The following is a 16,971-nucleotide window of genomic DNA, read 5'->3' as shown; positions in this document are numbered from 1 at the left end:
AGCAGTGGGACGAGAGCATGACCTGGATGGTGGGGGTCCCTGATGATGGATTCCTTTCCTGTAGATGTACTCAGTGGTGGGGAGGCTTTGCTCGTGCCCGTGACGGACTGAACTATCTCCCCCACCTTTCTAGGCTTTTCCATTCTTGGGCAATGGTGTTTCTGTACCAGACCGTGATGCAACCAGTCAGGATGTTCTCCACTGTGCACCTATACACGCGTGCACAAGTTCTGTTGGTCTGGCTGTCTATCTATCTATTTATCTATTTATTTATTATTTGTTTGTTTGTCTACTCATAAAACACCAGATTTCATGACCTTTGTCAGTGACACAAAGCACCCCAGTGTGTGGTGAAAACTGCCCAGTGGATTATCGGCACCCAATTGCCCACCATTGAGAACATCTACCATAAACGCCGCCAGGGCAGGGCAAAAAGCATTATCAAGGATGCATCTCACCCTAACCATGGACTTTTTACTCTCCTCCCATCCGGTAGGCGCTACAGGAGCCTCCACTCCCACACCAGCAGGCACAGGAAGAGCTTCTTCCCTGAGGCTGTGACCCTGCTGAACCTCTCATCACAGCGCTAAGCAGTATTGCATCTGTATTGTACTGTCTCAGTACTTTTATATTTGTGTGCTGTAGCACTTTTTTATTCGCAGTTATTTTGTAAACAACACTATTCTTTGCATTTCTGGTCAGATGCTAAATGCATTTCATTGGCTTTGTATCTGTACTCGACACAATGACAATAAAGTTGAATCTAATCTAATCTGATAATAAACCTGATTCTCATCCTGATTCTGATCCAGGTGAAACCTTTACAGAGTGCTCAGATATTTACCGTAAGTGGAGGGAGCATTGAGGAACAGAGGGACCTCGGTGTTTAAAGACACCATTAATGTAGAGTCCCAGGTACATGGCATCTAGAACAGTACAGGCTCTTCAGCCCATAGTCTCGTGCCGACCTTTTAACTTACTCTAGGATCACTTTAACCCTTCCTTCCTCAATAGGCCTCCAATTTTCTTTCATCTGTGTGCCTATCTAAAATGCCTCGAACATATTTGCCTCTACCACCACCCCTAGAGAGCATTCCAACTACCCACACCACTGTTTGTGTTTTTAAAAAAAAACTTACCTCTTGGCATCCTCCCCCCTAAACTTTCCTCCAATCACCTTAAGACTATGACCCCTTGTGCCCCGGGCAAAATCTCCCCAGCTGCTCACTCTCCACATCTGTTATCATTTAGTCAAGCCTCCACTCGTTGTCGTCCTCCTCCTCCTCCACACCAAAGAGAAAAGTCCTGGCTCGCTCTGTCCATCCTTGCAGGACTGCTCAGTATAACGTAGCACGGGGTAACAGAGGGACCTTGCTGCACAAAGATGGCATTGCGGACAGTCAGCATGGTTAGGAAGGTGTAAGCCACCCAGGCCTTCAAATACCGAAGGGGGGAAGTTATGCTACAACTTTATAAAGACTGGCCGGACCTCGGCTGGGATACTGCTCACTGCACTCTCAGGAGAACGTGGTGGTACCAGAGGGCAGGTTCCTCAGGAACTTGCCTGGGATGAAGCATTTCAGTGATGAGGAGTGAGGCTGGTCTGTTCTCCCCAGAACACAGGAGACTACAAGGGGACAGACTCACTTTCAAAGACTGTTCGCAACTTGTGTTCCTGGTATTATCTTTTATCTGCACGGTTGTTTTTTGTCAGTCTTCAAGAAAGTGTTGACAAGGTAATGAAAATGTTACATGAAAGGTGACATGTATGTATTTTGAGAGCAAATTCACTCTGAGCTTTGTGTATAAAACGATGAGGAGCTACAGACAGCAGGAAGCTTCCCCCCCTTCAGAGGGATATCAAGTTGGAGGACATCAGTGTAGGGCGAGGTGGGGAGGAGAGTTAGAGGGGGTGGGATCCGAGGGGGACTTTCATCTCCTGGAGAGGGGGTGAGGATGTGGGACTCACTGCCAGAGAGAGTGCTGGGAGCAGAGTCACTGACTGTATTCATGTGTACTTGTATTGTGCAGGTAGGGAAAGGTACGCCCCAAGTTCTGGGAGGTGGGGTCAGTACCCCCTCTCCACCTGAGCTACTTGACTGAGTATGTGAGGAAGTTTCTCTGTGTGTGTGAGAGAGAGAGAGATTGGAGTCTGTGTGTGAGAATGTGCATATGACAGAGAGAATGGAGTCACAATAACGAGGTGGCCTACAGGGAAGAAGTCATCACCTGAGACAGTGGTGTCAAGAAAACAACTTCTCCCTCAATGTCACAAAAACAAAGGAGATTGTTGTGGACTACAGGGGTTGGAGACATCAATTGACATCAATGGATCTGGGGTTGAGAGGGTGAACAGCTTCAAGTTCTTTGGCATCTACATCACCGAGGACCTCACGTGGTCTGTACACACCAGCTGTGTGGTGAAAAAGGCACAACGGCTCCTCTTTCACTTCAGACGGTTGAGGACGTTTGGTGTGGGCCCCCAAATCCTAAGCACTTTCTACAGGGGCACAACTGAGAGCATCCTGACTGGCTGCATCACTGCCTGGTATGGGAACCGTACCTCCCTCAATCGCAAGACTCTGCAGAGAGTGGTGTGGACAGCCCAGCACATCTGTAGTTGTGAACTTCCTATGATTCAGGACATTTACAAGGACAGGTGTGTACAAAGGGGCTGCAGGATCATTGGGGACCCGAGTCACCCCAACCACAAACTGTTCCAGTTGCTACCATCTGGGAAATGGTACCGCAGCATTAAATCCAGGACCAACAGGCTCCAGGACAGCTTCTTCCACCAGGCCATCAGACTGATTAATTCACGCTGATTTGAGTGTACTCTATATTACATTGACTGTTCTATTTATTACAAATTACTATGATTGCACATGGCACATTTAGATGGAGTCGTAACGTAAAGATTTTTACTCCTCATGTATTTGAAGGATGTAAGAAATAAAGCCAATTCAATTCTTTGTGTGACAGTGAGAATGGAGTCTGTGTGTGACAGTGTGTGGGTGTGAGAGAGTCTATAGATAGGGTTTATATTTGTGTGGTAAGGAGTGAGAGAGAGAGAAAGAATGAGAATGAGTCACGTCTGTGTATGTTGGAGAGTGTGTGAGGAAGTGTTGATGCCAGTGTGTCAGTGTGTGTGTATTGGAGAGAGGAGAATGTCAGAGAGTCTATTGTGTGAGAGGGAGTGTGTGTGTGTGTGTGTGAGAGAGAGGATCCTGTCTGTGTATGTTGGAGTGTGTGAGGAACTTGTCTGTGTATGTTGGAGTGTGTGTGTGTGTGAGAAAGTGCGAGGATCGTGTCTGTGTATGTTGGAGTGTGTGAGGAACTTGTCTGTGTATGTTGCACAGTGTGTGTGTGGATCGTGTCTGTGTATGTTGCAGAGTGCGTGTGAGAGTGAGGAAGTGTCGTGCGTGTGTTGTGATGTGACTCCCGCGTCAGTCCAGCCCCTCGGTGTGACGACAGGAGCTTTGGTGAGATAGTCACGTGATTTCTCAGAAAGCTGAACATTCAGCCGAGTTTATAAAGAAGGGCGGGAGTCGCGATCGCGCATTCAGCGAGGAGCGGGGTCGCGGACGGTATTGAGATCTACTTCCAGCCAAATCCTTGCCGCCGACCCACAGGTAATGGGGAGACGGGGTGGATGCAGAGGGGGAACAGCAGATGGGGGCTGAGGTGTGGGGATTTCACCCCGGGTGACCTGTCGATTGCAGGAAGCGAGGGTGAGGAGGGGTTGTTTTGGCTGGAAGGGGTGTGAGACGGTTTAGCGGGGTGGGGGGAACGGGACACGTTATTAACCCCAAGTCTGCTGGAGATCGCGCCTTGTCAGGAGCAGAGGTCAACGGGGTACGGTCACTACCCCAGTCTCTGTTTACCCACGGATCACGCCCTCCTTCCCAACTTGCACTTCCGTCACCCTCACTGCCTCATTCCTCTCACTACTCCCTCCCTCCCTCCTCTCACTGCCCCTCAATCCCTCCTCTCAATGCTCCCTCCCTCCCCTGAATGCTCCCTCCCCTCCTCCCAATGCCCTCTCCCTCCCGCCCTCCTCTCTCCCTCCTCTCACTGCCCCCTCAATCCCTCCTCTCAATGCTCCCTCCCTCATTCCCCTCAATGCCCCCTCCATCCCTCCTCCCTCCCTGCTCTCTCCCTCCTCTCAATGGCCCCTCCCTCTATCCCTCCTCCCAATGCTCCCTCCCTCCCACTCTCCTCTCGCTGCCCCTCAATTCCTCCCCTCTATGCTCCCTCCATCCATCCCGCCCCCCTCTCTCCCTCTTCTCACTGCCCCCTCAATCCCTGCTCTCAATGCCCCCTCCCTCCCTCCTCCCTCCTCCCTCCCTCCCTCCCTCCTCTCTCCCTCCCTCCCTCCTCTCTCCCTCCCTCCTCTCTCCCTCCTCTCAATGGCCCCTCCCTCCTTCCCCTCAATGCCCCCTCCCTCCCTCCCTACCCTCAATGCCCCCTCCATCCCTCCTCCCTCCCTCCTCTCTCCCTCCTCTCTCCCTCCTCTCAATGGCCCCTCCCTCCTTCCCCTCAATGCCCCCTCCCTCCCTACCCTCAATGCCCGCTCCATCCCTCCTCCTCCCTCCTCTCAATGTCTCTCCCTCCCGCCCTCCTCTCTCTCTCTCCTCTCAATGCCCCCTCCCTCCCTCCCTCCCTCCCTCCTTCCCTCCCTCCTTCCCCTCAATGCCCCCTCCCTCTTTCCCCTCAATGTCCCCTCCTTTCCTCCTCTCAATGCTCCCTCCCTCATCCAACACCATTCCTCCCTCACTCTATCCCTCCCCCCCACTTCCGTCACTGCCTCCCCCCTCCTCTCACTGTTCCCTTCTTCCTGCTCTCCTCCCCCTCACCACTTAGTTCCTCTCCTAACCCCCCCTTCCTCACTCACTCACTCACTCCTCCCAACAACCCCCTCCCCTCCCCTCCCCTCCCCTCCCCTCACCTGCCCTCCCCAAGTGCTGCGGCGCAGTGTTCGCACTCAGGCCCGTGTTTGTTATTGCATCTGTCAGCGAGTCCCTGTTCGCGCTGTGAGTCCGAGGCGAACAAGCATTGTCGCTGCTCGCGGTGATGACTGCTCTCCTCCCCTTTCCTTCCGTCCCAGCTTCCTTCCTCCCCCTCCTCACCTTCCTTCCTCCCCCTCCCCACCCTCCTTCCTCCCCCTCTTCCCCCTCCCCACCCTCCTTCCTCCCCCTCCTCACCCTCCTTCCTCCCCTCCTCCCCTTCCTTCCTGCCCCTCCCCTCCCTCCTTCCTCCCCCTTCTCCCCCTCCCCACCTTCCTTCCTTCCCCTCCCCACCCTCCTTCCTCCCCTACCTCCTTCCTTCCCCTCCCACCTTCCTTCCTCCCCCACCCCTCCCTCCTCCCTTCCTCCCCCCACCTTCCTCCCCCTCCCCTCCCACCTTCCTCCCCCTCTCACCTTCCTCCACTCCCCTCCCTCCTCCTTCCCCCTCCTTCCTTCCTCTCCCTCATCCCTCCCCTCCCTCGCCCCCCCCACCTTCCTGGGGAGAGGGCAGAGGAGGATGCTGCCTGGACTGGAGGGTCGAGGTTGGACAGGACAGGCCTGGAGTGAGTGAGGCTGAGCGGACGACCTGATAGAAGTCTGTCAGGCAGAGAGAGGGAGACAGAATCCTTTAAGGTATGAGAAACAAGAGCATTGTGTTTGGGAACGCCTCCTTCCCCTCTGCCATCAGATTCCATAAACACTATCTGAATATTTCCGCTTTGTGTTTGCATATTGCTTGTGGCTTGGTGATTGTACTGCTGCAGCAAAACACACTTAGTGACGTATAAATCAGGAGGATGCAAGCAGAATTAGGGCATTTGTCCCAGGCTGTTCCACCATTGTCTTGTGGCTGATCTTTTTCCCCTCTTAACTCCTCTTCCCTGCCTTCTCCCTGTAACCTTGACCACCATGACTAACCAAGGACCTAACAATCTCTTCTTCAAATCTATCACTGACCTGGCCTCCACACCCCTCTGTGGCGATGAATTCCATAGGCTCACCACCCTCTGGATGAAGAAATTCCTCCTTGTCTCCGTTCTGAAGGGAACTCCCTGCATTCTGGGGCTGGGCCCTCTGGTGCCAGACTCTCCCAACTGGTGTCAGTCATAATAAGCCTGATGTGGATGAAGGGGGAAGGGAAGTAGTTTGAAGGGGGTGAATGAGGGGTTGCTGTCTGGGACTTGCCACCAGAGAAGTTGGTAGAATCAGATACAAGAAGCAAGCATTTCATCACAGACTTCAATAGGTCCAGTGCTGGAGGATGGAGGCAAATGGGACTGGCAAAGATGAATGGGCTGAATGGTCTCACTCCATGCTGGATGGCTCTGTGACATCCCCTGTACCTGCTGCCTCACACCTCCTCTCCTCTCCCCCTCACCTACACACTCCCCAATGCCCTCTCCCCTGTGCCCTCCCCCTTCCCTGCCCCCCGCCCCATACTCTCCAAGCTGAATGTGACCACCCCCCAGTCCCGGGGCTTGCTGAGCTCTCCCCAGAAACCGGGGTCCGGGCTGGACGGGTTTGCTGTGCTCGTTACCCGGGGGCAGTTTGGGGAAGGTACGTGGGGCGTTGAAGGTCGTGGTGGGTTCAGGGTTCAGCCAGGGTTGAATGGGGTCGATGTGGGATAAAGGAAAGGTAGCTTCCTGGCCTCAGAAGGCTGGGGTTGGCAAGGTCACAGCAAATGAGTTCATTATTATCAGATGAACTGAAAAGTCGAATGCTCGTCTTGCCTATTGTTCACATCATTACACAGTGCAGTGAGGTAGAACAACCACAGAATGCAGAATAAAGTGCAACAGTTACAGAGAGAGTGCAGTGCAGGGAAACAAGGTGCAAGATCGGGACAGAGTGCATCGTGAGGTCTGGAGTCCATCTTGTCGTGCTGGGGAACATTGAAAAACCTGACCGCAGCAGGGTGGAGGCTGTCCCTGAGCCTGGTGCTACCTGCTTTCAGTCTTTCATATCTCCTGCCCAGCGGGAGGGCGGAGGGAGAAGGGCGAAAATCCGGGGTGGTGAGGTGGGGTGGGGTGTCTGATGATGCTGGCCACCGTATGCAGGCGGTCAACAGTATTGACGGGGCCCGTGAGGAGGAACGCGTGCTGTGCTGCGGGCACAACTGTGCAGCTTCCTGCTGTCACGTGCTGGTCAGATGCCATTAAGGCACCCAGAGGAGACATGAGAGAATCAGGCCATTCGGCCCATCGAGTCTGCTCTGGCATTCCATCATGAATGACATCCTGACCTCCTGAACCCTATTCTCCTACCTGCTCTCCGTAACCTTTGACATCCTGACCTCCTGAACCCCATTCTCCTACCTTCTGTCTGTAACCTTTGACATCCTGACCTCCTGAACCCCATTCTCCTACCTTCTGTCTGTAACCTTTGTCATCCTAACCTCCTGAACCCCATTCTCCTACCTTCTGTCTGTAACCTTTGACATCCTGATCTCCCGAGCCCCAATCTCTTACCTTCTATCCGTAACCTTTGACATCCTGACTCAAGGACACTTTTTGTGGTACAACTGTAAACATTTGTAAGGCTTGACCGAGACATGCACACTTCTTTAGCCTCCTGTGGAAGTAGAGGCCTTAGTGAGATTTCTGGGCTGTGACATCAACCTGGTTTGACCAAGACAGGCTGTTAGTAATGTTCCCTCCCAGGAACGTGAAGTTGTCAGACCTCTCAATCTGAACACCATTGATGTAGACAGGAGCGTGTGCACTGTGCCCTCTTCCTTCTTCCCCCACCTTCCTGAAGACAACGACCAGCTCTTTTGTTTTACTGATGTTGAGGTGGTTGTCATGACACCATTTGACAAAGCTCTCTATCTCATTGCTGTCATCTGAGTGGCCATTATCAAACTGCGGATGGAGTTGAGTTCAAAGTTCATTTGTTATCAAAGTGTGTGTAAATGATTCAACCTGAGATTTGCCTGCTGCAGGCAGTCTGAAACCTGAAAGGTCCTGTTGATATAAAAAAGACCCAATGAGTGCTCAGTGCACAGAGAGAAGAGAAACACACACGCACATCTTGCAAACATTGAAAGCAAACAACAGAAAGTGAGTCCGTAGACACGAAGCTGCAAAGCCTCAGTCTCAGTTCTTCGCGCTGCAGAGCAAATCGTCACGGGGCAGAACATGATCATGCTCTTGTAGATGTGTAGAGAGCAGGGTTAGGGGGATGAGGATGAAGATTTGGTGGGGGGGGCGGTTTACTGGTATCGAGAATTCAGAGATGGTGTTGTTGCCCATCCTTACTGACTGCGGTCTGTTGGTCAGCACGTCAGGGATCCAGTTGTTGAGGAGGCATTGGCTCCCAGGGTCTGGATTTTGGTGAGAGGTTTGCTTGGAATTGGTGTTGAAGGCAGAACTATGGTCAATAAACATTGGTCTTGATACGGGAGTCTCTGCCACCCAGATTCTCCAGAGGACAGAGCAGAGCCAGGGAGATGGTGTCCATGGTAGGTGAGTTTCACGATCTGCTTTGAGGATGGGGTGGGTGAGGTCACAGCCCTGTTAGAGTGGGGTTCAGGGGGCGTGGGAGGTCGAGGGCTGGGGGTTTGGGAGGAGGCGGAGGGGAGTCTGGCACGGCAACCCCTGACCCTGGCTGGCGGTCGCCCTAGGTGCTGCCATGGTGGGCCGCCCGAGATCGACGCGGAAGCTGAAACAATGGATGATGGAGCAGGTGGACAACGGGCTGTGCCCCGGCCTGGTCTGGGAGGACCGCAAGCTCGGAATGTTCCGCATCCCCTGGAAGCACGCGGGCAAACAGGACTACAGGCACGACGAGGATGCTGCCATCTTCAAGGTGACCTCCCCCTTCACCCTATGACCCCATCTTCTGTCCTGTGACCCCCTTATTTGTGTCCGACCCTGTCCTTCGGTGTGTGTGACGGGACGGTGTGGAGGGAGCCTCACCCTGTGTCTGACCCTGTCCCTGGGAGTGTGTGACGGGATGGTGTGGAGGGAGCCTCACCCTGTATCTGACCCTGTCCCTGGGGGTGTGTGACGGGACGGTGTGGAGGGAACCTCACCCTGTGTCTGACCCTGTCCCTGGGAGTGTGTGACGGGACGGTGCGGGGGGAGCCTCACCCTGTGTCTGACCCTGTCCCCGGGGGTGTGTGATGGGACGGTGTGGAGGGAGCCTCACCCTGTGTCTGACTCTGTCCCTGGGAGTGTGTGACGGGACGGTGTGGAGGGAGCCTCACCCTGTGTCTGACTCTGTCCCTGGGAGTGTGTGACGGGACGGTGTGGGAGGGAGCCCCGCCCTGTGTCTGACCCTGTCCCTGGGAGTGTGTGACGGGGCGGTGCGGAGGGAGCCTCACCCTGTGTCTGACCCTGTCCCCGGGGGTGTGTGACGGGACAGTGCGGAGGGAGCCTCACCCTGTGTCTGACTCTGTCCCTGGGAGTGTGTGACGGGACGGTGTGGGGGGAGCCTCGCCCTGTGTCTGACCCTGTCCCCGGGGGTGTGTGATGGGACGGTGCGGAGGGAACCTCACCCTGTGTCTGACCCTGTCCCTGGGAGTGTGTGACGGGACGGTGTGGAGGGAGCCTCACCCTGTGTCTGACCCTGTCCCTGGGAGTGTGTGATGGGACGGTGTGGAGGGAGCCTCACTCTGTTCTGGACCCCGCGGTCCCAGTGTAGTCGAGGACGGTGTGTGGTGGCTAACGGGATGTCTGCCTCTCCCTCTCTCTCTCCCTGTCCCACCAACGTCCGGGTGCAGGCGTGGGCCAAGTTCAAGGGCAAATACAAGGAGGGTGATAAGGTGGACCCTGCCACCTGGAAGACGCGGATGAGGTGTGCGCTGAACAAGAGCAGCGAGTTCGAGGAGGTCCCAGAGAAGTCCCAGCTCGACATCTCCGAACCTTACAAAGTGTACCGCATCATTGAGGAGGGTGCACAGAAGAGTAAGGACCAGACTCTGGGGGGGGGGGGCATGCAGGGAGGGGCCAGGGTGGGGAGGTTTGGGCTGGGTGTGTCACAAGGTGTGTGTGTGTGTGGGAAGGGGATGGGAGGTGGGGGGGCATTATTATCGGTCAGTGCGCCGGAGAGATGTGGGTGGGCTGTGAGGGTGTGAACATTTCAAGCAGAACTCAGTGGGGTGAGTGGTTACCAGTGGGGGATGCGGGTGTGTGTGTTGGGGGGGATATTTTGGCTTGTCAGTGGTACCGTGATGAGGGTCTGTTAGTGAGGGCAGGGTATTTAGAGGGGTGGGACGGATGAGGTGTCAGTGAGGGGTATTTCGGGGAGTGCCTACTTCAAGGGGTTTATTTTAGGTGGTATGAGTGGGGATAGGTTTTCAGAGGTAGTGGGTGGGGCGAAGGGCTGTATTTTGGGGTGGTCGGAGGTGGCTGGGACAAGGTGGGTGTGTTTTGTGGGTGGAGGGATGAAGGACATGGTGTTGTCAGTGGGATGGGGTTTGTGGGTGGGAGGATGAAGGACAAGGTGGTGTCAGTGGGGAGGGGTTTGTGGGGGGGGGGATGAAGGGTTGTCTCTTGGACTGGAGGCCGGGGTCTGACTGATCTCCCTCCATCAGGGAAGGCTGCCCCGCTGCTGAGCCTGGACTCGGTGAAGGTGAAAAGGGAGGAGGTGCCAAGGGAGGAGGGCTCAGTGCCCAGCTGCCCCATCCTGCCCGAGACCAAGTGCAAGGTGAGGGGGTGGTGGGAGACAAGGACAGGGAGGTGTGGGACACTCCCAATGGAGGGAGAGGCTGTTTGATCAACCCCGGCGGGAGGGGGGAGAGGCTGCCGATCTCTGACCCCGGGGGGAGAAGGGCTGCCTGACCTCCGACCCTGTGGGGGTGGGGGGAAGAGGCTGTCGATCTCTGACCCCCCCGGGGGGGGTGGGGAGGTAGATCTCTGAACCTGGCGGGCAGTGGGAGAGGCTGCCGAACATCGACCCCGCGGGAAGGGTGGGATCTCGGACCCCGCGGGAGGGGTGGGAGGGGCTACCCGATCTCCAACCCTGCGGGAGGGGGGAGAGGCTGCCGATCTGGGACCCTGGCGGGCGGTGGGTGGGGTATCCCTGGATCCAGTGGGAGGTGGGCGGAGATTCCGCGGTACCGGAGGGAATGTGCTTGGCGCTCCTGCGATCCTGGCGGGCTCATTCTCCCGTCGCAGAGGAGTGGCCGACCTCACATCCACGGGAATGACTGACCCTGTGTCCCTCTCCCCCCAGCTGGAGGAGACAGACAGCGGCTGTGATCCCAGCTCCGGGTCGGAGATGTCCGCACAGGAGGATGGCTGCAGGGACAGTGGTTCACTGGGCTGGAGCCTGAACCCCACCCCAGAAGGTAGGCCCCACTGGCTCAGCGCAGTTATTGACCGCGGGGAGGGCCCCACCGAAATGGGTTCGCCGACTTCAGGCCTCAACCAGGCTCTGGGGCTTATTGGGGTAATCAGGCCCCGCCCGTGGGCAACACCGTACCCCTGGGCTCTTTGCGGGTGTGAGTAGTGTCTTTCTAGCCATGGTCTCCCTGACTGATGGTGCTGGGGGGACCCTGGCCTCTGCAGACACCAGCGGTGGAGACGTGCTTTAATCCTGCATCTCACTGTCTCCCTGCCTTCCCCATTCAGCAGACTCGACTAACTACCTGATCTGCGACTACGCCCCTCTGTCACCCAACATCCTGGAGACAGGTAAGCCACTGGGGCTGGGCATCCGATGGGGGCGCGCTGGGGGGTGCCTGCAGGAGGGTGCGGGACATGAGAAGGGGCTTTACCTGGACCGCAATGACCCTGTTTGCCTGGGACAGCTGTGGAGATATGGGGGTCATCTGTAAGGACCTCTGTGACCTTGGAGATCCTGTCCCAAATCCTTAAAGGTTCACCTCAGAGACCAGGGAGAGGGGAACAGAGGGAGAGAGAAGGAGGGAAGAGCAGGGAGTAGGAGGGAGATGGGGGTAGGGAGAGTTGGGAGAGGAGAAGAGAGGGAGAATGAGGAAGGAGGCTGGAAAATTGAGGGGGGGAAGAGGCAGAATAGAGGGGGAGGGAGATGGAGAAGGGAGAGGGTGATAGGAAAAAGAGGAGGGGAGAGAGGGGAGGTGTAGGGGAGAGTTAGAGGTGGAGTGGTTGCAGAGGGGCAGGTGGGTGGGTAAAGGGGGCAGTGAGAGAGTCAGTGAAAGGTGCAGAGTTACTGAACAAGGGGAGCACGGGAGAGGAAGGCAGGAATACTCGAGAGACCTCGGAGAGGTGGGCCAGATGCCTGGAGAGACGGGTGGGATCCGAATGGGCGGTGTGGGCAGCACCCGGGGGGCGGGGGCAGTAGAGAGTGTGTTACTCGGTGGGATGGGCGTAGGAAGGAGAGAACGTGCAACAAGGGAGGGTAGCGAAAATTCCCCGGATCAGGGCTATTAACCCCGAGGAAGAGTGAAGTAGCTGTTCAGGAATGTGCTGGAGGAGGGGAAGAAGCTGTCTCTAAAGCTGGATCAGGGTTATTGTTGTGAAATATGTTGTTTTGTGGCAGCAGTACAGTAAATTGTTCGTTCATTATGCGCCGTGTTGTGTGACGTGGGCAATCACGGTCTTTCCTTGACATGGTTGATCTTGGCAACTCTTCTGCAGAATTGGTTTGCCATTGCCTCCGGTAAAACTGAAGGGCTTGTCAGATGAAGAGTGTTTGACGGCTCTGTGCCTCTACTCACTGGAACTCAGACGAATGAAGGGTGACCTCATTGAAACTGATCGAAAGGTCTTGATAGAGTGGATGTGCAGAGGATGTTTCCTGTGATAGGAGAGTCTAAGACCAAGAGGACACAGTCTCAGAATACAGGGGCGTCCTTTTAGAATGGGGGTGAGGAGGAATTTCTTTAGCCAGAGGGTGGTGAATCTGTGGAATTCGTTGCCACAGGCAGCAGTGGAGGCCAAGGCATTGGGTGTATTTAAGGCAGAGGATGATAGATTCTTCACTGGTCAGGGCATGAAGGGATACGGGGAGAAGATTGGGGCTGAGAGGGAAATTGGATCAGCCATGATGAAATGGCGGAGCAGACTCGATGGGCCGAGTGGCCTCATTCTGCTCCTTTATCTCATCGGTTTTCCAATGATTATAAATTACCAGTCGTGTGAATGAGGAGCAGTGAGCTGGTGGTTGTGGGTTTAGAAATCTGATGGTAGAGTGGAAGGAGAGGTTCTCTTACCATTAGCTCCTGTAGTTTCTTGGTGATGATGGGAACGAGAGGAGCGTGCGTCCCGGAAGGTGAGGGTCCTTCGTGAGGATGTCCGCGATAGCGGGGTGGGTTGTGACCGTGGTGATCTTGTGACTGGAGGCTTCAGGCTTGTGATGATGGGTTGGAGGTGTGGGTCAGAGGGGTGGACTATGAGTAGACGGACTCCTGTATTCATCAGGGGCTCCGGAGGATGAGGGGAGATCTCGAGGGCAGAGTGAGATCTCGCGGGTGGTGAGGGAAGGGATCGCGCTCTCGCGGGCCGGGCATCTTTTGTGGGAGCCCCCATGTCTGGGCAGCCCTCCTGAGCTAATTCGCTGTCTCCTTCCTGTTCCCCCCCCTCCCACCCCCGGCGCACAGAGCCCAACGCCATGTTCGTCTCCTTCCGGTACGGCAGCGTAGAGGTGAGCAGCGCGGTGACGCGGCACGGCTGCAAGATCTCGTCCTCGGCGCTGCCACCGCTGCCTGCCGGCGAAGCCTCCTTCGGGTCCCAGGCCCTGGAGAAGTTGCGCTTCCCGCCCGCCTCCTGCATCGGGGACCCAGTGAAACGGATGGCCACCGCGGAGCTGCTCACCTTCCTGGAGCGGGGCGTGATGCTGGACAGCAACGCCCATGGCATCTTCGCCCAGCGTCTCTGCCAAGGCCGCGTCTTCTGGACCGGCCCCGGGGTGTCACGGACCGACCGGCCCAGAAAGCTGGAGCGGTCGAAGGTGGAGAGGCTGTTTGACCGCAGAGCCTTCGAGGACGGTAGGTAACCCTCGGCGGGGCTCTGGGGTCACGGGCGCTGGTCGTGTGTGTGTGTGGGGGGGGGGTCAAGGTTCAGGTTCGGGAGTGGGGGTGCACAGAGGTGGTGTTGGCGTCTGGGGGTGCAATGGAAGGTTGATATCACTTGTTGCAGCTGAGAGTCCAAGGGGCTGGCTGGGTGAGGAGGGTGCTCAGGGGTTACAACCCAGGGATTGTGGGGTTGGAGAGGTTAAGCAGGGTGGCCGGGGCTGGGTTAGCGGTCAGGGGAAAGGGTCGGGCTCGGGGCTGGGTTAGTGGTTAGGGGAAAGGGTCGGGCTCGGGGCTGGGTTAGCGGTCAGGGGAAAGGGTCGGGCTCGGGGCTGGGTTAGTGGTCAGGAGAAAGGGTCGGGCTCGGGGCTGGGTTAGTGGTCAGGAGAAAGGGTCGGGCTCGGGGCTGGGTTAGCGGTTAGGGGAAAGGGTTGGGCTCGGGGCTGGGTTAGCGGTTAGGGGAAAGGGTCGGGCTCGGGGCTGGGTTAGCGGTCAGGGGAAAGGGTCGGGCTCGGGGCTGGGTTAGCGGTTAGGGGAAAGGGTTGGGTTAGCGGTCAGGGGAAAGGGTTGGGCTCGGGGCTGGGTTAGCGGTCAGGGGAAAGGGTTGGGCTCGGGGCTGGGTTAGCGGTTAGGGGAAAGGGTCGGGCTCGGGGCTGGGTTAGCAGTTAGGGGAAAGGGTTGGGGGTCGGGGGTCAGGGATGATGGGCTGTTTCCCAACGTTTCTTGTGCTTCGCTGCAGAGTTGGAGCAGTATCGGCAAGGGAAAGGGGTGCTCCCTCAGCACCAGGTGACTCTCTGCTTTGGGGAGGAGTTCAGCGAAAGAGAGTCCATCGAAAACAAACTCATCACTGTGCAGGTAAGGGATATATCAGCTGGTGATCCATCCCATTCCACTCCGATTCCTCTCCCGCTCCACTCCGGGATCAGTTCCTCGCTCTGCAATCAGTCCGACTCCTCTCCCGTTCCGCTCCGCTCCGGGATCCATTCTACTCCACTCCGGGATCAGTCCCTCTCTCTGCGATCAGTCCGACTCCCCTCCCGCTCCACTCCGGGATCCACACCCAGCAAAGGTCCCTGCTCCACTTCGGGATTTGATCAACAGCCCCACCCAGAGCACCTGTGCTGCGTCCCCCGGGCACATCTGCCTCCAGCAGCTGGATCTGGACATTTGCACTGTTGCCCAATCCCACCCTGCATGAACCTCCGCCGGGATTCCCACACTTCCATTGTCCCATTTCACCGCCCTGCTCTGACTCCAGAGGCTGACTGTGCTCTCTCTCTCCCCCCCCCAGGTTCACCAGATTGCTGCCAAGCAGCTGCTGGATCAGGAGCTGGAGATCCAGAACACCTCCTTCCTGCTCCTTGAGCCTCTGACTGAAGCCAGCTTTGGCCAGGCCCTTCAGCAGGATCTGACAGTCTCTTTGACATAGGTGCCCGCCAGGCCACTGCACACTCTGGATTTGCTCCCTGTCGTCTCAGGCCTGAGCCCGAACTACCAACCGGAGCGTGAGCTTCATAGCACTTAACCGGGGCACTGTAACCCCTGACCCCAGGTCTGGCTTTCATGATCTCTGACCCCAGAGCTTGCTCCTTCCCCTGCCCCCCACCCCCCAGCCTCCTTGCTGAGGCCTCAGAGGATGACCATGGGGCATGAGGTGAGGGGCAAATCTGGAACCAAGCGAGTGTCTCCTCCTCGAGAAACAAAAACACCCCAGGCACTGTGGCGGGCAGTCCCGTTGCCGTGACGACAGGCCCCAGCCTGTGCTGCTGGATGGCACGTGGAGGGAGAAGGGAGGCTGGGATTGGGGGAGATGATTAATGCCCACCTCTACCCCAGACGCCGAGCCTGAGCATGGCCTTTCACACCCCCTCCCCATCTCTCGCACATGACCTCCGGCCCGGAACCTCTCGCAGGCCTGGGAGCTGCAGCCATTGGATCCTGTCCCTGCTGATGGATTTGCATCATTCCCTCCCACGGCTGCAAACTCTCAGAATTTCACTTTCGTTATAATTTATTTCTGAAAGTCTGGCCCTTCCCAGCATCCCATGGGTCAGACATCAGAAATTCTTCTGCCCCCTTCCATCTCTCCTTTTTACCTCCCCATCTCTCCCCCAACTCCTCTAATGCTCACCTCTCTCCTTCCCCTTCTCCCTACACCTACCCCTCTCCCTGCCGTCTTCCTGTCCCCTTTGAAAGCTCTCCCTCTCCAGCCATCTCCCTTTTTGCCTCCCTGTCACCTTCACCTTCCGCAATTCCCCAACCCCTTCATCTTCCCCCAGCCCCGCATCTCTCCTTTCCTGTCTCTCTCCCATTCCCCTTTGCCCTCCTTATCCCTCCCCCCCCCAAACTCTCTGGCACATTTCTCCCTCTCCCATCTCTGCTCCTCCCCTTCCCCCTCTCCTATCACCACTCCCTGTTCTCCTAAGGATGACTCCTGACCCTTCGGCCCCCCCACCCCACTAGCCTCGTGAGGTGGGTTTCAGTGAGTGAAGGGGGTGAGGGGGTGACAGCTGTGTATACTGTGAAACTCGCTGTCTCTTTGTAATCCTGTCTATTTTATAATAAACTACAGAATATCGGAATCTGTGTCTGACTTCACTGTTACTGTCACCCTCCCCAGCAGACAAATACACACACATGCTTGTCACATGTCCAGAATGCGTAATTGAGGCATGTGCCTAGGTGTCGATGACGGGGGCGATGGGGTGAAATGGGAGCAGGAATAGTGAGATGGTGGGGTGGGGGGGGGGGCGGGGAAGGAGTCCAAATTTTAACAGGGCTGAGTGTGTAGATGATGGGTGGTTTTTTTAAAATTAAATTTTTTATGCGTTTCTTCAAGAAACTACGAAGAACAACAAAATGGAGATTTATACAGTGCTATACAAACAAATCCGATATAACAGTAGGAAGGGAAAAAAAGCACCCAAAAGAAAGTTATGTAAAATTAATATCCACCCCAATCTCCCACTGAAAGAAAGGGAAAAAAACTCAGGCCAACCACTTCACATATATAAAAAAATCAATCAGAAC

At 56.1% G+C, this 16,971-nt stretch overlaps 1 protein-coding gene across 2 annotated transcripts; it reads left to right on the top strand.

The window, feature by feature from the left end:
* Positions 1-3,511: 3,511 nt before the first annotated feature.
* On the top strand, positions 3,512-16,523 carry LOC140203986 (interferon regulatory factor 8-like). 2 transcript variants are annotated; one of them, XM_072270197.1, is made up of 9 exons: positions 3,512-3,632; positions 8,629-8,813; positions 9,730-9,913; positions 10,543-10,655; positions 11,184-11,298; positions 11,585-11,644; positions 13,531-13,917; positions 14,681-14,796; positions 15,233-16,523. In XM_072270197.1, exons 2-9 carry the CDS (start codon positions 8,637-8,639, stop codon positions 15,368-15,370), a joined length of 1,290 nt encoding a protein of 429 aa, XP_072126298.1. In that variant the 5' UTR covers positions 3,512-3,632; positions 8,629-8,636; the 3' UTR covers positions 15,371-16,523. The 2 variants fall into 2 exon arrangements, with proteins under 2 accessions (XP_072126298.1, XP_072126297.1); XM_072270196.1 differs by having other exon boundaries at positions 11,582-11,644.
* The last annotated feature ends 448 nt before the right edge of the window (positions 16,524-16,971 follow it).

The sequence above is a fragment of the Mobula birostris genome, chromosome 10 (assembly GCF_030028105.1).
Source record: "Mobula birostris isolate sMobBir1 chromosome 10, sMobBir1.hap1, whole genome shotgun sequence".
NCBI classification, from domain to species: domain Eukaryota; kingdom Metazoa; phylum Chordata; class Chondrichthyes; order Myliobatiformes; family Myliobatidae; genus Mobula; species Mobula birostris.
This window is presented reverse-complemented; position numbering and strand designations above follow the sequence as displayed.

What these genes read in the sequence shown, in the direction of transcription:
- LOC140203986 (XM_072270196.1), top strand. Translation starts at nt 8,637, where the DNA reads ATGGTGGGCCGCCCGAGATCGACGCGGAAGCTGAAACAATGGATGATG. An exon ending in TGAGGAGGGTGCACAGAAGA is followed by an intron (nt 9,914 to 10,542) that starts GTAAGGACCAGA and finishes TCCCTCCATCAG; the next exon opens with GGAAGGCTGCCCCGCTGCTG. An exon ending in ACCCAACATCCTGGAGACAG is followed by an intron (nt 11,645 to 13,530) that starts GTAAGCCACTGG and finishes CCCGGCGCACAG; the next exon opens with AGCCCAACGCCATGTTCGTC.